Source organism: Rana temporaria, chromosome 8 (assembly GCF_905171775.1).
Source record: "Rana temporaria chromosome 8, aRanTem1.1, whole genome shotgun sequence".
In the NCBI taxonomy this organism is placed as follows: domain Eukaryota; kingdom Metazoa; phylum Chordata; class Amphibia; order Anura; family Ranidae; genus Rana; species Rana temporaria.
In genome coordinates, this window is record NC_053496.1 from 158,379,349 (window position 1) to 158,401,626 (window position 22,278).

General features: G+C 44.6%; 1 protein-coding gene across 3 annotated transcripts in view; it reads left to right on the forward strand.

Annotated features, from left to right (window-relative positions):
• The window catches only part of LOC120909273 (zinc finger protein 567-like), a 91,907-nt gene extending 70,476 nt beyond the window's left edge, over positions 1-21,431 (forward strand). Inside the window, exons 11-17 of one of the 3 annotated variants that reach the window (XM_040321009.1) lie at positions 156-239; positions 8,408-8,495; positions 12,048-12,124; positions 13,645-13,768; positions 16,511-16,701; positions 18,289-18,394; positions 21,227-21,316. In XM_040321009.1, coding sequence (XP_040176943.1) covers positions 156-239; positions 8,408-8,495; positions 12,048-12,124; positions 13,645-13,768; positions 16,511-16,701; positions 18,289-18,354 — 630 coding nt within the window. In that variant the 3' untranslated portion in view covers positions 18,355-18,394; positions 21,227-21,316. Of the gene's footprint in view, positions 1-155; positions 240-8,407; positions 8,496-12,047; positions 12,125-13,644; positions 13,769-16,510; positions 16,702-18,274; positions 18,395-21,226 lie in introns of all 3 variants that reach the window. The other 2 variants (XM_040321007.1, XM_040321008.1) reach the window with 2 other exon arrangements.
• The last annotated feature ends 847 nt before the right edge of the window (positions 21,432-22,278 follow it).

Here is a 22,278-nt window from a genome sequence, read left to right on the forward strand (position 1 = left end):
TTGGTCCTTGTGTTGAGCATCTGGTCATTAGACACTCAGGTGGAATGGGATAGCACCAAGCTTAACCTTTTAGATAAAAAGTCAAAATTGGCTTCTAAAATTGGCTGCCAAAATCACTTCATCTCTATGCACATCATTCTTGTCTGTATTTACAGGCCAAGAATGGTTTATGGATGCCTGGGTCAAAGGGAACGTGTGTATCATGCAGGAAGTGGCAGGCTGAAGGGTCAGATACAATGGTAAGAGTTCATCATTTAAATACCTAAAAGAATCCCTGCGCAAAGTTAAAAAAAGGAAAAAATGCAGCACGCTAATCATCCAAATGCTAGATAAAAATATATAAGAAACATGAGGTGCGGTATCCCATTAAACATGAATTGGTAATCTAAATTAAACTTGCAGATATAAAAAATGATTTCCTTGGGAGGACCTGAGAGCAGGAGTCTCCAAAGAAAAATAGAGGGCTACTATTGGCTATAACGGACAATAATGGATCATAGATGCAATAAATAAAATGTAATACTTTTTATCAAAAGGTCATGTTAAATGATAAAAAGTGTCGCTCTCATTAAGAGCTATGAAAAACTAGTCTTAACGTAAGGTGCACTAGCAAAAAAGACAAATACGAACCGTGAATAAACATAAATGGTCCAGACGCCTAGATAACCACACCTGCAGGATCACCCGGCGGTAATTGCTCCGCTAGTAGCATTTAAATAATTTTATACCGAATATGGGTAATCTATGCATATGTGGCCCCCCAGGGATAGAGGGGAGTAGGTGTATAATTACAATGCTGACTGTTCTATTGTCACTGATGCTTGGAAAATGGATAATACAACCGTGGCAATCCTTGATATATGGAGCTTGAACAATCTGAATATCGGGTGCATCAAGGAAGCTGGAACAGAGCTCTCCCCGCTAGTTGCAGTGAAGGGAGCTGGTGTCGGTGCACGATTCAAAGAGAAAGTGCGCCGTTCACTAACCCAGTGCATTAGTATGTAGATTAATGTGGCCTTAGCCAGTGTCGCTCCAGCCATGTCCCACTGGCATGTTTCGCCCTGGCTATGGGGCAAAACGTGTCAGTGGGACATGGCTGGAGTGACACTGGCTGAGGCCACATTCATCTACATCAGTGGTTCTCAACCTGGGGGTCGGGACCCCCTTGGGGGTCGAATGACAATTTGCCAGGGGTCACCAAATCCTGGGCTGCTCCTGAAGCCCGCGCTGCTCTCCAAGCCTTCTTGCATCCGCCCAGCAGGGCTGTCCTTGGAGCTCGCGGCTACCCACTCAGCCTCTTTGCAGCCGCCCATTCAGTTCAGGCTGGGGGGCAGAGACTAGAGGTCAGCTCACTGGTGAGGAATGTGAAGTGGGAGGGGCTGGAGGAGACCCTATCTCCTGATTTCGGCATACGTGTCACTGCTATTAGAAACAGTGGGTAACTCTACCTGTGATTATAGTTGCCATTAAAAGTCCCCACTGCAGTGTTGCCATTAAAAGTCCCCACTGCAGTTCTCGGATCAGAAGATGACTTTGATCAAGAGCACCCAAGTTGGCTGATCAGAATTTCCCCCAGCATTGCCACTCATTCCACCCCCCCCCCCCCCACCACCACCAAGGAGTAAGAGAAGGAATACAAATACAGAATACATGGAAGGGAGAGAAAAAAAGGGGGAGGAACAAACAAAAAGGGAGAGAACAAGAAACACGGCTAGAGACAGGGATGGGGGAAAAAAAACAAGACATGAGCATAGAGAGAGATAAAAGGAAAATAAGGGAGAAGAGAGTGGTACATCCTAAAATGTACAATAAGGGGTTTTAATACTGTACGAGTGGAAGGGACTCGGGGAGCCAGAAATGTCCATGGGTTAGGGGTGCAAAATTGTCTTGCCTTGGGTGCTGGCAATCCATGCTATGAATTTTGTTTTACTATTGGGGGTCCCCACAACTTGGGAAATTTTATCAAGGGGTCACGGCACTAGAAGGTTGAGAACCACTGATCTACATACTAATGAAGCGGGTTAGTGAGCAGCGCCCTTCTCTTGAGCATTGGTAACAACTCAAATCTCATCAGGCGAGTAAATCATTTGTGATAAATACATACAGTCCATATGCAGATCTGATGAAACAAATGGCATAAGTCCCACTCATAAAGTGCAGTATATCTTGCAAAGTATCCAATCTTGTGAAAAGCCCAATATGCCCACAATAACATGGGAAACTGATTTGCATGTCAATGTTCCCCTATGCTCAAAAGCTCTGGACCATGAGAAACTGGAAATCCCAAATATACCCTAATCCTTTGCGAAGTACTCTCCTTGCTCAGAACTAACTTCTCTTATGCAACAGCCCTTGCCATTAGTAATTCACTTGTCCTCCTCAAAGGTTGCACAACCTTGGATAGAGTGGAGTTCTGTTCAGAACACCTAAATCCCAGTCCATTGTGTCTCCTGGTTTCAGTGACTCTATACCACCAATTTTGTCTGTAGCGCTACCCCCGAAGGAGCCGCTGTTTGATTTGGGACCGGCCTACCAAATTAACCTGGCAGTGTCTAGGGGTGTAACTGTGAGAATAGCAGCAGTGAGTGGAGGTCCAGACATTCAATAAAGAGTTTTCAATGCTTTATTGTCCAGGCCAAACACGGCCAACATCAACACACATTGGGAAGGTCAAGGTTGATGAAGGAAGAAAAAGAACCATGCGGTATCAGGCCTGGATAAAGAACGGAGCAATCAACACTGCTCTGTATAGAACCAACTTTGCTACACGTCGCCACTCTGCTTGGAGTGGGTAAAGTGCCCCCGGACAGATTCCTATGATAGGCCTGGCAGCCGGAGCGCCACTTCTGGATAATACTGGGAGGAACAGGTCTCTCTCTCAGACCCGACTCTGGGGCCCCTGCCACGGGCCAATTTCAATAGAAGACTTAGTTGAACAAGGAAAAGAGAATCCTCCCAGTAGACTTTTCTATAAAGGGTCCCTGGATGACAGCAAGCATACCTGTCAGTGGTCCGGACACCCGATCCCAAACTGGGATTCTGTCAACAGGCCTTGGAACCCAGTGAAACGCTGAGGTCCCTTCTCTCATCAGAATGAGGTTCGATGCAGAGGTCAGCTCCGGCCAGGTGGGCGAAGACTCCCGAACACATGACCCCTGCCCATATATATCCTCCCCCAGCATGCCCCGCGAGGCATAAACTCCTCCAATTGGCTTCTGGGGAAGAATAGCTCCGCCAGAACCCCTCTGGCGCCAATTGTCGGCCAGGGGTGACATTGCACCCCCTGTCCACAGACTGACCCAGTGGACTTTCTGTAACGACAGAAGTCCCCAAATGTAAGTAAACACTGAATTGGAGCAAGGTAACTCTCCCACTCCCCACTAACTTTAGGCGTAGTGCCCATGCTGAAAGCAAGGGGGCGCTAGATGTCTAAATATCACAAATGTGTAGTTGGCATTTTTGTTTCTGTTGCTATTCATTTTCTAAACTTTTAGTGAGGAGTTTGCTCTCTTGTAATACATTCACCTTCCTGGAATACCTCAGGCTCATTGGCATCTACATATGCCTTTGTCCTGGCCATTTTATAGATGGGGTAACTCCTATCCTCGTATTGATTAGTGGTTCCAAATTAAGAATAACTACTGCAGTAGGAAACGAACACAAAATATACACTGCGCATCTTTCCAAATAACCGTTCTTTATTATGATGCAATTGTAGGTTGTATACACATGATTACGTAGGTATCGCATTAATACAATTGTACGTTTATGGTAACAAGGGGCGTAACATAGGCAGACTAATTCTAATCAGGACTTGAAAGAATGCAAACATGTAATGAAAACATTAGTGCTGTGTGTTCAGTGAGGGCAGCGTGCAATACATACAAAATAGAATACAACTATATACAGAACTTACAAATTTCCTTAAAGCGGAGCTCCACCCTAAAGTGGAACTCCCACTGATCGGAACCCCCCCCCCCCCCCCAGTGTCACATTTGACACCTTTCAGGGGGGAGGGGGGTGCAGATACCTGTCTAAAAACAGGTATTTGCACCCACTTCCGGACAGTCTCAGGTAAACTGTGGGCATGACGTCACTTTCCGCCCCCCCCCCCCCCCCCCCCCCCGTTGCGTTCTGGGAACACTCGGCTCCCAGAACACGGTGGGAGCCAATCGGCAGGCATAGCGTGACTCGCGCATGCGCCGTAGGGAACCAGGCAGTGAAGCCGGAGCGCTTCACTTCCTGGTTCCCTCACAGAGGATGGCGGGGGGTCAGCAGAGTCATGAGAGATTGCTCGTCCTCTGCTGCGGACGGCGCTGGACTCCAGGACAGGTAAGTGTCCTAATATTAAAAGTCAGCAGCTGCAGTATTTGTAGCTGCTGACTTTTAATTTTTTATTTATTTTTTCAGCGGACATCCGCTTTAACACTTTCCCGTGTATGTTATAAATGCTAATAAAAACATTAAAATCATAGAGTTAAAAAAATCTCCTGACCAGATGGGTAAAGATCTCGCACAAAAGATTAAATACTCCTGGCTGTCATACAGCTATGGCATCCACCAGGGGCGGACTGACAACTCATGGGGCCCCCAGGCAATAGGAGCTTATGGGGCCACACAGTATACATATACAGTGTATATACACACACACACACACACACACACACACACACACACACACACACACTGAAAAGGTACTGGAGAGGCGGGGCAGCTATAATCTTGTGATTTAAAAAAAAAAATTATTTTTAAATACTGAGACTGGCAACCCTGATGGGGCTCCCTAGTGGCATGGGACCCTCGGGTACTGCCCGAGTGCCCGAATGGTCAGTCCGCCCCTGGCATCCACACACTCCACTATACTCCATCGCTCCACAAAAATCGGAGAACATAAAAAAATACAGGTAAACTTCATAGTTTAGTAGTTTGGAAATAATCAAATTTTTATTTAAAAAATCATTCACATCCAAGAGGTGAAAGACCAACGGTTACAATGAACAGCTCCGTGACTCCGCTGGTGGACGTTATTTCACATGGCAAGCCCCATCGAACGTTTCATCTCTACAGAGACCAAGGGGAGAGAGGCCCAACTCCTCTATAATTTTTACTTTTCAAATGTCAGGTGTCTAGACTTTATTGTGTATTCAGCATAGTCGTGTAATGGTATTAGGGAAGGGCTAATGATGGGTTTTCCCCTGGCTTGTGGTCATTTGGGTTTGTGACGGACTCTAAAAGATAAGGGCATTATTCAAGCACAATTGGCCACTTGTAAAAAAAAAAAAAGTTCCAATATTCACCAAAATGACAGGTAACGGTCCTTGTGTCATCAAAGTGTAAATGCGCTACTGCCAGACTACAGTCTATCATGTTCTGTTCCATCAGCCTGCGCTCTGTATGTATATTGCTTATATTTATACTTTATATTTGGGGTATATCCATCCAATCTGTTTTCAGGGTGAATACTGTTGAAGTGTATATTGGACTCTGTTCTGCATCAAATATACAGTAATATAAGACCTGGCTACATTTTCAGACTTGTGGAAAAGACTGTAAGGAAAACATTTCGATTAGTCGCCACATATGACAAGAACTAAAGAGCCAAATTACTGGCCTTTGTCTTGTATTTCTTCCAGTTCAAGCCTTTGTGCCACCAGCTGTGACCAGAGTTCAGGGCCAATCCTAGGCAGGGTGCTCCGCACCCAGGCGCCTCAGAGGTGGGGGGGCGCCGAAGCTCCAAAGTGATCCCCTCCCTCCTCCTTGTCGTCCAGAGGTGGAGCGCATGTAGCGGGTGCTGCGGTTCCCCATACCGCTTGATCTCTCCGCTGGCAGTTGACAAGAGCGCATACCTCCCGCTGTCCCCGGAATCCAGGCTGGGTACCATAGCGGAGCCTAGTACCGAAACACGTTCCGGTACTAGGCTCCAATAATTTCTGTCCGGTGTGCATAGAGCAGTCTCCTGTCTGCCCCGCCCCCTCTGCGTGTGTCGGCTCTTCTCCCATACAGTGTGATGAGAGGCTTCTGGGTTGGCTGGAGCTGATGCCAATCACCCCACGCGGCGTCCGTGTGTGCCCCAGGATCACGCTGCGTTTTCTCAAAGTGTTTTATTTGACGATCCCTGTCAATTAGGACATGTCATCCATCTGATTTTGGATACCCTATGCTCTTATTTATGAGCTACTCTCTGCCCCAGTTTTAAGTCCCCCGGTGGACTTCCCAGGGGGTCTTCGCTATCCTGATGCCTTTTTCTGTACCTGGATTTAAGTGCTTAATCTTTGAAGTCGTGAAATTGTCATTCTAGACACACTTGGCCTGGACTATTGATGACCATTTCTGATATCACTAAACAATCTCACATTATCTGTTTATACTCCGTGTATATCTGGAGTTCTCCTGGATGGTTATACCCACCGCAGTGCATCAGATTGTGAAACAATATCTGCATATTAGCAAAAATCCTGTTTAGTCTCGTCCTGAAGAAGCCCCACGGTGAAACGCGTAGGCGACTTCAATAGGATTTATTCACTATTCATATACTTCTGATCCAGATGGTTTTATTGTGACTGTATTTATTCACACTCCATTATACCACTGTTATTGTGCAATATATTTTTTCATATTTGTAATAAATATTATATTTTTATACTTCCGCGTGCCTCAAAGTCCGACCTTTGCCCATTCCATGGACTGGGTGTTTTTTCTATATTCTCCACTTTAAATATATCACCACCCTCCCCTTACTAAAATAAATAAAATGGGATTGACTGCCTCGAAATATCAGAACTAATGACCTACACCTTGTACATGGGCTTTCTAAGATATGCTATCTAGGAATGTACATTTGTAATGCCATTAATGTTTCATTCAAATTGTCAGAAAATATTTTACCAAAAAACTCCCCAGCTAGGCAACAAATTTAAATCTAATATTTGTAATGACTCTGTGCTTAAAACGTAAAAATAATCTTGAGTTACCGTATTTATTGGGGTACAGCGCGCTCCCGCGTATAGCGTGCACCCCTAAAGTTGCCCCCTTCCTGTGGAAAAAAGATTTTTGTACTTACAGTTTTGGTTTCTTGCGCGGCGTCCATCGGCGGCCTCATCGGGTCCGGCGTCCGTCTGCGGCTTCAGGTGTCCTCTTCGTCGGGTCCGGCGTCCTTCTGCGGCGTCCTACCCGCTCGTTTCCTGCTTTCCCGCGCCAAGTTTGAATACTGCGCCGGCATATACCGTGCGCAGTACACTCGTGTATAGTCGGGCAGGCTCGGCTACTGTCTCGCTCACGTCCTGTACGTCCAGGACGTGAGCGCGAGAGGAGCCGAGACTGCCCAACTATACACGAGTGTACTGCGCTCGGTATATGCCGGCGCAGTATTCAAACTCGGCGCGGGTATCGGCGTATATCGCGCACCCACGATTTTTGCCCTGATTTTCAGGGCAAAAAAAGTGCGCGGTATACGCCGATAAATATGGTATGTTTTAATGTTCACCTATTCTGCCTCCCCCCCCCGTGCTCTCAAAGGCTCCCTGCTGGTTTTTGGGATGCTGGTTCCCCATCCAGGTCCATGACTCCTTATCCTCTCAGAATGTTCCCAGTCCTTTGGGTTGGAATGATGATGGAGTGAAACTTAAACTTGAATAGTACAGTGTAGAATGCTTGGACCTAGGTCTTGTTGCCGTCATGTTGGAGGGTTTATTAAACATATCTGATGTTTTTGTTCAATAAATATTTCAAAGGTATTTCCAAGCGACATGACCGTTTACTTAAAGTAGATGTAAACCCCAATTTTTTTTTTATTTTTTTTTTTATGTCACAATGTAGAGTATAAGATTTCCTATCATCTGTGCCCAGTCTTGCCACACAGAGTTAATCCAGCTCTGAGCAATTCTCTTTTATTGTTCAGTGAAAATTAAGACTTCCAGATAAAACCCTGTTTAAATAAAAAGTCCTTTCCGCTCTCCTTGCTTTGAGCGACAGGTTATTTACATATCTAGCTTGGACATGTTTATCATATGTTATGTTTATCATAATATGAGGTGATCCACAGGTCATTGTATATTACCAGGATGTGTTATGTGGGGGAGGGGTGGATTTCTCACTTTTTATACTGTGGATCACCTCATATTATGATAAACATAATATATGATAAACATGTCCAAGCTAGATATGTAAATAACCTGTCACTCAAAGCAAGGAGAGAGGAAAGGACTTTGTATTTAGACAGGGTTTTATCTGGAAGTCTGTGAATTTTCACTGAATAATAAGAGGTGGATTAACTCTGTGTGGCACGACTGGGCACAGATGATGGGAAATCTTATACTCCTAACTACATATTCAGAACGTCAATAAGGAAGGAAAGATTAAAACTGAGAACTTGCCTCCCGTAATGTATTGACACGCTTTGGTTTCTCAGATGTCACACAGGAAACCAAAAAGCCACAGGCAGCGTTCATTAAACAGGAAGTTGCAGAGGTGTCAACCAAGTCTTGAATCCCTATCTGGTGAGATTTCATTCAAGTTTTTGTTTTAATTTTGAAGATAACATTTTAATGGTTTTTGGTCGAATTTATTTTTACTTTGTGTAAAAATTTTATAAGCAGATTTTTATTTTTTTTTAATTTTTTTAGATGAGCATTTATTACAGGATGCTTCATTGTATACTGTGCATTTTAGTCTGTATAATAAGACGGTCCAACACTACAACTACAGAACATCGCCTTTTCCTAGGGTGATAACATTGCTTCTCCTGGTACAGTTAGTGAGCATAATCACCCTAGGAAAGGAATTGTTTTATTGGCAGGATCACTAGATGAAAATTAAGAAAAAACAAATGCAGTCACCATGTCAAAGGGCAATTTGCTGCAATATTACATTTTTGTTATTGCGTTTATATGTACTTCATGCGTGGCCTGTCCTAAAAATTTTAACCACTTTCCTACCAGGACATTTCTCTCCTACATGTAAAAATGATCATTTTTTTTTTTTTTTTTTGCGGAGACCCTAGAGCAGTGTTTCTCAACCTGGGGGTCGGGACCCCCTCGGGGGTCAAATGATGATTTGCCAGGGGTCACTAAATCCTGGGCTGTTCCTGAAGCCCGCAGCGCTCTCCTGGCCTTTTTGCGACCGCTCAGCAGGGCTGTCCCTTGAGCCTGTGGCCACCCAGCTGGGCTGTTCTTGGAGCCCCACAGCTGCCCACTCAGCCTTTTTGCAGCCGCCCATTCAGTTCACGGCATGGCTGTGACTAGGGGTCAGCTGACTGGTGAGGAATGTGAAGTGGGAGGGGCTGGAGGAGACCCTATCTCCTGATTTCGGCATAGGTGTCACTGCTACGAGACACCACAAAGTCAGACACAGAGTAACACTACCTATGATTATAGTTGCCATTAAAAGTCCCCACTACAGTTCTCAGATCAGCAGATGACCTTCATCAAGAACACCTAAGTTGGCAGATCAGAACTCCCCCCAGCACTTCATTCCGTAGATTAGGGGCGCAAATTACTTTTCTTACCTTGGGTGCTGACAACCCATGCTGCAAAAATAATTTTACTGTTGGGGGTCCCCACAACTTGGGAAATTTTATCAAGGGGTCACGGCACTAATAAGGTTGAGAACCACTGCCCTAGAGAATAAAATGGCATCAGTTGCAACTTTTTATCTCACACGGTATTTGCGCAGCAATTTTTCCAAACGCATTTTTTTGGGAAAAAAAGTTTCATGCTTTAAAAACAAAGTTAAAGTTGGCCCAATTCTTTTGCATAATGTGAAAGATGTTACGCCGAGTAAATGAATACTTAACATGTCACACTTCAAAATTGCTCATGCTCGTGGAATGGCGCTAAACTTTGGTACTCAAAAAGTCCATATGCAACGCTTAATTTTTTTCACTGGTTGCATGTTTTGAGTTGGAGGTCTAGGGCAGGGTTTCTCAACTCCAGTCCTTAAGGCGCCTCAACAGGTCATGTTTTCAGGCTTTTCAATATTTTGCACAGGTGATTTGATCAGTTTCACTTCCTTGTAATTACCACAGCTTTTTCATCGGAGGGAAATCCTGAAAACATTACCTGTTGGGGAGCCTTGAGGACTGGAGTTGAGAAACACTGGTCTAGGGCTAGAATTGATGCTCTCGCTCCAACATTCGCAGCGATACCTTTACATGTGTGGTTTAATCAAAGTTTTCATATGTTTCTCTATGGGTTGGCTTCTGCGTGCGAGCACAAGGGGACAGGGGCGCTTTTTTTTTTTTTTTTTTACTTTTATGACTTTCTTTTAGCACTTTTATTCCTATTACAAGGCATGTAAACATGCCTTGTAATAGGAATAAGCATGACAGGTCCTCTGAGACCCCACATCTCACCTCTAGGCTGGGAAATCTGAAATGGGGGGGGGGGGGGACAACTATCTTTGCTTTCCAGCCGAAGCGGTGCCATTTGTTTGAATATAGGGGCAAGGGTATGATGTTGTATCACCACCGGCCTCTGAACAATCATAGACATGCTGAGGACTATCTGGCCCGCTGGTAATCTCTATGGTCAACATCCAGGGCCGGCCGATCCCTTCTCCGACTCACTGATGGCAAGGGTGAGTCGGTAGGACTGGAGGGTGGCAAGGGGGGGGGGGGCATCCCCTCTCGCCGCCCGTAAGAAAGATCAAGCAGCTAAACAGCCGTTATGATCATTCTTATGGTGTAGGGCAGGGATAAGCAATTAGCGGACCTCCAGCTGTTGCCAAACTACAAGTCCCATCATGCCTCTGCCTCTGGGTGTCATGCTTGATGCTGTCAGAGTCTCGCTATGCCTCATGGGACTTGTAGTTTGGCAACATCTGGAGGTCCGCTAATTGCTTATCCCTGGTGTAGGGAATCACCGGCTTCCTGCAGGCATCATTCAGATATCACCGCTCAAAGTCCAGGATGTCATATGACAGTGGGCGGGAAGCGGTTAAAGAAGTTTAGTATAATTGAACTGTAAAAGTGCTAATGGTGTTTAACCACTTCATTACTGGGCACTTAAACCCCCTTCGTGCCCAGACCAATTTTCAGCTTTCAGCGCTGACGCATTTTGAATGACAATTGCGCGGTCATACAACACTGTACCCAAATTATATTTTTATCATTTTTCCCCACAAATAGAGCTTTCTTTTGGTGGTATTTGATCACCTCTGCGATTTTTTTTTTTTATGCGCTATAAACATAAAAAAACAGAACATTTAAAAAAAAAAACACTATTTTTTACTTTGTTATAATACCCCAATTTTAAAAAAAAAATAATTTCCCTCGGTTTAGGCCGATACATATTCTTATTTTTGTTAAAAAAAATCGCAATAAGCGTATATTGGTTTGCGCAAAAGTTATAGCGCCTACAATTTAGGGGATAGATTTATGTTTTTTTTTTTTTTTGTCAGGCCTGCGATATTGCGGCGGACGTATCGAACACTTTTGACACAATTTTGGGACCATTCACATTTATACAGCGATCAGTGCTATAAAAATGCACTAATTACTGTATAAATGTGACTGGCAGTGAAGGGGTTAACACTAGGGGCTGAGGAAGGGGTTAAATGTATTCCCTGGGTGTGTTCTTACTGTGTGGGGGGAGGGGACTGACTGGGCGAGGTGACCGATGCTGTGTCCCTATGTAAAGGGACACAGATCGGTCTCCTCTCTCCCTGACAGCACGTGGAGCTCTGTTTACACACAGAGCTCCACATCCTGCTGTGTCACCGACGATCGCGGGTGTCTGGCGGACATCGCGCCCGCCATGCACACGCATCGGCTCCCAAGCGATGCGCCGGGCACGTTGTTTCCCCGCTGCGTGTCCCCAGCGGCGCACACGGGGAACAGGACGTCCACCCGGCACTTGAGAGCCGCGCTGTGGACGTCTTTCGTCCATAGCGTGGATCCCAAGTGGTTAATAGAAATGTACATATTTAAGTATTTTTAGTATTTCAGTAACTGCTGATTGGTGGTTGAGTGTGCACAGAAAGCTTAGAATGGGATTTCAACTGTGAGTCCTGGATAAATGAGCTTAAAAATTGTATTTTGTCATCTAACCCAGAATTGCAGAGTAACGTTTATCAAACTGCTTACATGGAGCTGCCCAAGAAGGTCCCTTATGAGCCGGGGCAAGAAGAGGTGGGTGACTAGTGTGCAATGGTCATAGGCTGCTGCTTTAGTATCCAGAACAATGTTAATGCATTTATGATAATTCTGTTCTTATAAAGCTTGACTGATCGTAACTACAGATATTTAAAATCTAAAATGGTTCACATTTACTGCATATGTTGTATAACCGTTTTAATGCAAACCTGCACCAAGAGGGCTATGTGGGCTGCCATTGCAACCTCTACTGGGGGAAAAAAAATTCTTGGCTGTGAAACCTTTCAGTGGGTGACCGCGATATTGTGTCAATCTCGCTCCCTTTCTCGGCGAGATTGAGCACCTACGAACCCTATCGCGGGAGCCAGCGCCGAGCTGGCTTGCCGCGATGGAGACAAAGCCGTCATAGAAGCGACGGGAGATCCGACTTGGATTCCCGCCAATTCTAGCTGCGGCGTTTGGTATGCATCCTGAGAAGGAACTCCACGCCAAATTTTAAATAAAAAATGGGCATGGGTCCCCCCCCCCAGGAGCATACCGGGCCCTTGGGTCTAGTATGGGTTGTAGGGAGACCCCCCCCTCCCACGCTGAAAAGCCGACGTGGGGGTCCCCCCACAATCCATACCAGACCCGTATCCAAAGCACGCCGGCCGGTCAGGAATGGGGGTGGGGACGAGCGAGCGCCCCCCCTCCTGACCCGTACCAGGCCGCATGCCCTCAAATGGGGGGGGTTGGGTGCTCTGGGGCAGGGGGGCACACTGCGGGAATGTTTGCCCATTTTTCCAGAAGCACATTTGTGAGGTCAGGCACTGATGTTGAACAAGGCCTGTCTTGCAGACTCTGCTCTAATTCATCCCAAAGGTGTTCTATCAGGTTGAGATCAGGATTGTGCATGCCAGTCAAGTTCCTCCACTCCCCATACGCTCATCTGTCTTTATGCTTTGTACACTGGTCAAAATCATTTAGTGGAGAGGGGATAATGGTGTGGGGTTGGGCTTGGCCCCTTAGTTTTAGTGAAGAGAACTCTTATGGAGTGGGCTTACCCAAGACATTTTGAACTATTTCCTGCTCCCAACTTTGTGGGAACAATTTTGGGATGGCCCCCTCCTGTTCCAACTTGACTGCGCACCAGTGCACAAAGAAAGGTCCATGGACATGCACATACCCCATGTGACTCTGGTGGCCATCTTGGGTCAAGCATTCGATTTCAGACTCTGACCCCTGAGTTTGAGCTTTATGCAAGTGGCTGGAGTAGGAACAGGTTCCCCATCTGTCAGGTACAGTGCCAGTGATATGGGGGGGGGGGGGGGGGGTTGGTGGAATAGGGAGAGAGCAGGGACCAAGTCTTCCTTAGGAAGTTTCCCTTTTTGGCCAGAGTGCACCCAACAAATTGTGTGTGCTTACTGCCTACCACACCATGCTGCACATACACAACAAGCATACATGCTGGTATGTTTCTCAGTTGTTGTTTTTGGTTGAAGCTGGAGAATTATTTTTATTATGGAGACTGTTTAACGTTTGTCAGTTTGTAATGGGGTTACTTTGCCTCAATTCAGGAGCTGAAGAACTCTCTAAAGGTGGATTTAGAGAAGCACCAGCTTTATCTGACCCGCATAGAGTCCCGTTTATCCTGCCTTGAGCGCAGGGCAGAGGATGTTACCAGACATCTGGAGAAGGCAAGTGAGTGTTTCAGTGACTTTGATCAAACATACAGCCATGGAGGTCTCATGTAATAACTAGGGATGAGCTTTATGTTCGAGTCTGTTCGGCGAACAGCAAACAATTTGGGGTGTTCGCTGCAAATTCAAAAAGCCACAGAACATCCTTTAAAAGTCTATGGGAGAAATCTTCAATGCTAATTTTAAAGGTTAACATGCAAGTTATTGTCATAAAGTGTTTGGGGACCTGGGTCTTACCCCCAGGGACATGTGTCAATGCAAAAAAAAGTTTTAAAAATGGCCGTTTTTTGGGGAGCAGTGATTTTAATAATGCTTAAAGTGAAATATTACTTGAAATTTTGTACCTGGGGGTGTGTTTAGTATGCCTGTAAAGTAGCACATGTTTCCCGTGCTTAGAACTGTCCCTGCACAAAATGTAATTTTTAAAGGGGGGAAAAAGTCATGAATTGTCGGGTCCCGGCAATACAGATCAGTCATTGAAAAATCGGCAGGGGTCCTCCCCCAGTCCATTACCATGCCCTTTGGGTCTGGTATGAATATTAAGGGGAACCCCGCACCAAAATTCATGGGTGGGACCCTCCAAATTCCATATCGGGCCCTTCAGGTCTGGTATGGATTATAAGGGGAACCCCGCACCAAAATAAAAAAAATGCTGTGGGATCCCCCCAAAAATCCATAACAGACCCATATCCGAGCACGCAACCTGGCAGGCTGTAGGAAAAGAGGGGGGGGGACAAGAGGCTTCCAGATTGAACTTTAACTTCATCGAAGGACGCACCATTACTGAAAGGCTGAATGATGGTCGCCTGTCAGTGCTAAGTTCACAAGAAGTTGATCAGGAGAGATCGGGTGCTTAATTCTGTGCCAAGAGGTATCTGGACCGCATATATCCATCTTTGGGAAGGTCTGTGGCAGAGACTGTACCAAGATTTTGTGTGACATCCTGGCTGCTAAGTTAGTGAGAAAGGCCTATCCAGGTGCACAATACTCGCTCTGGCTAGAGTGGCGACAAAAGCTACCGGAAGCAGGAGTGTTTCCGAACAAGTTATACACCTGAACCTATTACCCTTCCACCTCTTCAACTACTACTTTTAGGCTGCTTTCACATTGCAGCGTCGAGCTGCGGTGACGGTATAGCCGCGCTATTTGTAGCGCTGCTATACAATCGTGTTTACCGCGATATTCGGGCGCTAGCGGTGAGGTTTTAACCCCCGCTAGCAGCCGAAAAAGGGTTAATACCGCGGTATTACCGCGCTTTCCCATTGATTTCAATGGGAAGGCGCGGTATAGGAGCGGTGAACACACCGCTCCTATACCGCGGTAAAAGATGCGGCTAGCAGGACTTTTGGAGCGTTCCTGCTAGCGCACCGCTTCAGTGTGAAAGCCTTCGGGCTTTCACATTGAAGACTACAGGGCATGATTTTTCATGCGGTATAGCAGCGCTATTTTTAGCGCTGTATCGCATGAAAAATGCCCCAATGTGAAAGGGGCCTTATTCTTTTAACAAGTTGGGCAAATAAAGCAAAGAAAAAGGTCTAAAGTGTGGATATTGAACTTTTTCTCAACTCTCATCTGATACCCTAGATGGCGAAGAAATAGAGGTAACATGCCGCCCAAAACAAACCAGCAGTTCCTTCGGGGGTAGTGCTACAGGGAGTTTACACACAACCTCCAATAGGCCGTTTATAAACAATCAGTTCTGAGAGTCTGTGTGAAGAGAGAAAGCTGTCCCCTAATAGATTAGATCAGTCTGGAGAAGCAAAGAACTTTTCTACCTTATTGGAGGGTCATGTTGGAAGGTGATATCCCAACAGCAAGTGTAATCAGAAGGGTAAGGCAAAGGTCGGGAATATAGTAGTCCACCTTTTATGAAGTGCCATGTGTGAAGGTGAGATATCCTGGTGATGGTGGTTATATAAGTGGCAAGGAGCTGAACAATATTACTTTTAGGAGGGCAATGCTGAAGGATGATATTCTCTGGTTGGGGGGAGCAAAGAAGTATGACAGGGATCAGGAGGCAGTGTTTTGACCTTATGGAGGGTTATGTTGGTGTGATATTGTGGTGGAAAATGTATTTAGAAAGCTAGAGAGAGGGTTATGCCGCGTACACACGATCATTTTTCGTCATGAAAGAAAACGTTGTTTTTCAGCATGTCCAAAAAACGACCTTTTTCCAACTTCATCATTAAAATGACGTTGCCCCCACACAATTGTTTTTAAAAAATGATGAACAAAGCGCGGTGACATACAACGGCACTCTAAAGGGGAAGTTCCATTCGCCTTTGGGCTGCTTTAGCTGATTCCTTGTTGGTAAAAGACGATTCGTGCTTTTTTGTCTGTTAGAGCGTGATGAATGTGCTTACTCCATTATGAACGGTAGTTTTACCAGAACGAGCGCTCCCGTCTCATAACTTCTGAGCATGCGCGAAAAACGAATTTTTTTTAAAACGATGTTAAAAAATGCAGCATGTTCTAAAAAAAATGTTGTCGTCGTTTTTCAGAAACTGAAAAACTATATACAGCCCACACACGATCATTTTGAATGACGTTTTTAAAAAAAAAATTCATGCCGAAAAATTATCGTGTATGCGGCATCAGGAACAGTGTGTACTACTTTTTGGAGCGTCATGTTAAAGGTTGTGATTGGTATAATCAGAAAGGTAGAGAAAGATCAGTACACTTTCTACATTGTAGAGGGTTGGTACATTGATGTCAGAGTAAATGCATTGTTCCTCTGATACAGATCTAGAGCTGCAAGACATCAAGCGTGGACATGCCACTCTGCAGACATTGGTAGACCAGCAGACGTCTTCAGCAGCAGATGACTTTGAGTACTTGGACTTGCACGTTTTGGACAGTCTCTTTGAAGATGTCATATGGAGTGGTGGTTCTCTACAGACACGGAGAGCATGTTGCAATCATATTCTGCCACTGGTATGGAATCCAATGTTTTGTCATGAAATGCAATGTAATGACTGTATATTTGCAGAAGAGTTTCTGTGAGTTTTTAAAGAAAAAAATTCAAGCAATGATGGTCAGTCAATACTGGAGGGCAGGGGCGGACTGACAACTCATGGGCCCCCCGGGCGAAAGGAGATAATGGGCCCCCCGGGCGAAAGGAGATAATGGGCCCCCCGGGCGAAAGGAGATAATGGGCCCCCCGGGCGAAAGGAGATAATGGGCCCCCCGGGCGAAAGGAGATAATGGGCCCCCCGGGCGAAAGGAGATAATGGGCCCCCCGGGCGAAAGGAGATAATGGGGCCCCCCGGGCGAAAGGAGATAATGGGGCCCCCCGGGCGAAAGGAGATAATGGGCCCCCCGGGCGAAAGGAGATAATGGGCCCCCCGGGCGAAAGGAGATAATGGGGCCCCCCGGGCGAAAGGAGAGAATGGGCCCCCCGGGCGAAAGGAGATAATGGGGCCCCCCGGGCGAAAGGAGATAATGGGCCCCCCGGGCAAAAGGAGATCATGGGGCCACACAGTATACATACACACAGAATACACATACACACACTGAAAAGGTACTGGAGAGGCGGGGCAGCTATATTTTTGGGATTGTTAGACCAAAAGGATGTCGGTAAGGGACATTTCAGGGACAGATGTAAAAAGCAAATTTTTACATACTGTCCCTGGTTTTTCTGAGGCTGGCAACCCTGATGGGGGGGCCCCCTAGTGGCATGGGGCCCTCAGGCAGTGCCCGAGAGCCCGAATGGTCAGTCCGCCCCTGCTGGAGGGAGGGCATGTAACAGGAATTGACTAAGGCTGGAGGACAGCAGCAGCATTGAGAAAAAACAGATACACCGAGCATTAATAAACTAAATGTCGTCTATGGTTTACATATGATTTAATTTGAAAAGACTTGTCCATCCTAAAACCACAAACTGGCTGGATAATAATCCTGAAAGTTATTACTGTACTCCTAATTGAAGAGAGAATTATTTTTCTTTTGCTATTGCGATGTGCAGTATGGCATTAACGGCTTACAACCAGACTCCAGACAGATATGAATGGTTTCCTGCACCTTATTATATTTACATTGCGTATACATATAGTTGTATATGCACCTTTTTTAATGTCTACTGTAATCTAGTGTAATTCCCTGCACAGCACCACTTGGACAAGATGTAGTCCTCCTTTTTTTATGCCAGTTTATGACGCGTTTCGACCTCTGTTCGGTCTCCTCAGGGGGACAATTGGCTCTAAAAAATATATACTTACATTACATATATTTAAAGTTTAGAAAAACGTCATACATATTGTATATGACCTGACACTAAAAAAATAAAGTTTTCCAGCAAGATGCAAATGGAATGTTCTGAAGTGCATTGATTGGGTGGTCACCATTAAACTTTGCAGTCAATTAACAGGCACTGCTGTTCACTTTGACACTTATTGCGAAGGAACCATTTGCCATATACAGTACTGCAACAGATCAAGCCATTGGTGCTCCATGGACTGAACCGTACATTGGATGCTTGGGTGCATCTGCTGCTGTTTTCTTTACACAGGTTGGTCTTTGTAGGACAAGAGACTTGAGTCCCAAGCCAGAGCGGAGTCGCCCAACAGCTGGCAGAGAGCAGCAAAGTGATGTAGAGGCTGGGATCTACCAGTGCCAGGACCAGATAAATGTGAGTGCCATTAATCTATAGAAGCCTTTGACTATTCTCACGTTGTTTTATGTTTTTGGGGTTCAAAACTACAAATTCTGCCACGATGCTAACCACATTTTCATTATAAGCTGAAGGGGAATTCTAAATCTGTAAATATCACTTACTGGGGGTCAGCTTTCTTAAATACTGCTTTATTTTTTGCCTTAAAAACAATGTATCTTTCTGAAAAGTAGTCAATGCTCCAAAATGTATATATTTTCCAAATGAGTTTTCCATTTCATGATATTTGGCGTTTTTATATAGTATTTTTTTTTTTTAACTACATATTTTTACGGCTATAACACTGTTCAGGCAAGGCCAGTGCTAGTCTATTCTGTACCTAGGAAAAACCAGCTCCTTGTATCCTTAACCCCCCCCCCCCCCCCCCCCCCCCCCCCCCCCCCCCAAAAGACACTAATTTTTTTTAATCTAATATCTACACGCTCTATGCACATTTTTCAATGCACTCCCTATACTTGCAGCACACGCCATGCATTCCCCACACACCCCCCTATAGTTGCAGCACGCTCCATGCATTCCCCATACACACCCTATGCATTCCCCATGCACCCTGTATGCTTGCAGCACATGACATGCATTCCCAATGCACCCCCTATACTCGCAGCATGCTCCATGCACTACCTATACTCTGAGCATGCTCCATCCATTCCCCACAGATGGAAAGGTCTAGCTTTAATGAAGGATAAGGTAAGTATTACAACCTATTCCTCTACCCTTAGACCAGAGCATTTTTAACACTTGCAGCGCAAAGATATAGAGATATAGAGATATATATATATATATATAATTTTTATTTTATTTTTTTTGCTCCTCGTGGCTAAAGTTGGACTTTAAACTCAGCGGTGATCCTCCTATGAAGGCTAGGGGCATATTGTGACACTCTGGAGTCTAAACTTCTATACCACTGTTCTCTGCATCAATAAAATGAGCACATGGTAATGCCCCTTTATCCTGAGCCCCACTTTCTGCCCTAAATCTTCAGTTTAAGTGACACTGTGCATCATTTAACCCAGAAGACTGAAAAAACTATTTTTAAGGAGAGGTTGTTTGGATTGTTGGTGAATATTGCTCCCATAGATGAGAGCTATAATAATTATAATTAATATATAATATAATAGACACCCCCATCAATCTACACGAGATAACAAAAAAGGCACTGAAAACATGGGATATAGTATATAAAAAAATTGAGAAAGAATACAACTCACCTCTCATAGCACTGAAAAACAACGATTTTTTTGCACCGGGTAAGACACAAGTAGGGGGGCATTGGATTAAAAAAGACACTGCACAACTAAGAGATATAATGAGTGAGGGTCACATTAGAACACTGCAGGAGTTAAAACTTAATAAAAATTTAATGGAAATCAATGAGTGGAGGTATCAGCAGCTAAACCATTTTATACAAGGTCTTCCACACCCTTTGAGGTCGGGAGACCAGTTGTCAGATCTGGAGAAAATCTGTACCACAGAAAGATCCAAAGGTATTGTTTCAAAACTATATAGGATCCTACTGAAGATAGGGGAGCCGGATATACCTCCATTCATTGAAAAATGGGAAAGGGAATTGGGCACACAGCGGGATAGGACCACAATAGAGAGAATGTTGGCTCTGACTCACTCCTCCGCGGTTGACAGCCGCACGGCGGAAATGTGTTATAAATGCATTGCCGGTTGGTATATGACACCGGATAAATTAAAACAATTTAAAGAGGGGCAGACAGGGGACTGTTGGAGGGGGTGTAGATCACCAGGAAATATGGCACACCTTTGGTGGGGTTGTACTAAGATAAAAGAGTATTGGGAAAATATATTGGGTTGCGTGGAAGAGATCACAAAGAAAAAGATAAAGATGGACCCATGGGTTGTTTTATTTCATGGGGGAGAAGAAGGCATTAAAAGGTACAGGGACTCACTGATACCGCACCTCCTGAACGCCGCTAAGAGATTAATCCCTAGAAGGTGGCAAGACCCAGACCCCCCCTTAATGTGGGAATGGATCGACGCGGTCGAAGAAACATATAAAATGGAAGAACTAAAAGAGGGGTTAGAGGGTAATAATATCTTACTAAGCACAAAATGGGAAAACTGGAGGATTTTCAAGAAAACATGGAGTTACGCAGAAAAGTTACGGGAAGAAAATTAAACGCTCCCTTAGAAGGAAATTAGAAAGACCTATAGGTCTGAAAAGAACGTCTAAGGTGAGACAGGGGGGGGGGGGGGGAGGGGTAGGGGCAAGGGGGGGTAAAAATTTGAAATGGAAAATTTTTGTTGTTTTCTCTTGGCTCTTTTGCAAATGGAGTAACATATGGACGCATATTGCTTTATTTGTATACGTCCATGTTACAATAGCACATGAATATAAAGAAAAAAGGGAAAAAAAAAAAAAAAAAAAAGAGAAAAATCAGAACCAAAGGGAAATGGAAATAAAATAAATACATAATAAAAAAAAAAAAAAAATATATAATAAAAAAAAAATATATATAATAAATAAATAAAAATAAAGGAAAGAAAAGCGACACTAATGATGCCAAACCAAAATAGAGATGCAATGGGCTGGTACGCAGAACATGAGCATAAAACACGCACTCTATGAGGTAGAGTCTGAAGTGGAAAAAAAAAAAAAATAGACACCCCCTCCCCAATACTGATCACCAGACACACCTCCCCCAATATAATATAAAAAATCTATATAATTTATTTATATTTCTTTAAATCTCGACCATCCCGCAGAAACAAGTTACTATGTCACATCTGCGCCTATGTAACAGATTGGTCTTGTGTTTTCAGGTTCTGCTCCAGCAGATATCCCAGCAGATTGACCAGACTGAGATGGATTTGAATATTGCCATCAATCAAGCATGTAGAGGGTGACAGGAAATGATATCCATTAAGTTCCCCTTATTGCAGGAGTTCCCTTGAGCTCCATTCACCTGTGTGATTTCTGTTTATAATTTATTAATATACTATTTATTAAATGCACTTCGCAGTTACAGCCTCCTGTGTGATCTGTGCCGTCCTTGATACTGATGTTAGACACGAGAGGCCCATGTACATATGCTGCCATTCAGAGTTGCCAACCGCCAGTAAATTTACTGAGTTTGTAAAAATCTTCTTTTTTTTTTTTTTTTTTTTTACAACAATGTCAGGGGCTGATAATTTCATGCTGTGTTTTAAGTGTAAATCAAGCAAATTACTTTGTTATAGGTATTGTCAGTGATTCCATATAATGTTGTCACTATTAGTTTTGTAATTTCAGGTTGCCAGTAAATATTGTACTCTGCCAGTAAATTTTCACATGTTTTGTCAGTAAAAAATGCTGCGGGAGTTTGGCAACCCTGGTGGCATTGTGATGTCACTTGATAGCATTGCCTTAGAAGCCACCAGGCTGGCATCTGAATAGATCAGGGGTCTCCAAACTTTTCAACACGAGGGTCACATTGTAAATTTTACAAGTATTTGGGGGCCAAAAAAAAAAAAACGTATGTATAAAATATTAGCGGTGTCCTTATCGGTGTCCCCAATCAGCGGTGACCCCATGTCCCCATCAGCAGCGTCCCTATCAGCGCTGATGGGGACAGCGGTGTCCCCATTAGTAATGCCCCAGAAATATAAAAAAAATATCCTTATCAGCACAGCAATGTAGCAAAGTGTGCTTATCAGCGTTGTGCAACACAATAACATTAGCCTCTGACCTCCGTACTAGCCGACTTCTGCAGCTCCCGTTTCAGAGGTGCAGCACCTCCCCTCTTCCCGCCTGCTGTTTGAAGTTACGAGGCTTCCTCGAGTGACGTCAGACGTGGCACCTCCCCTCTTTCCACCCGCTGTTTTAATCAACGATC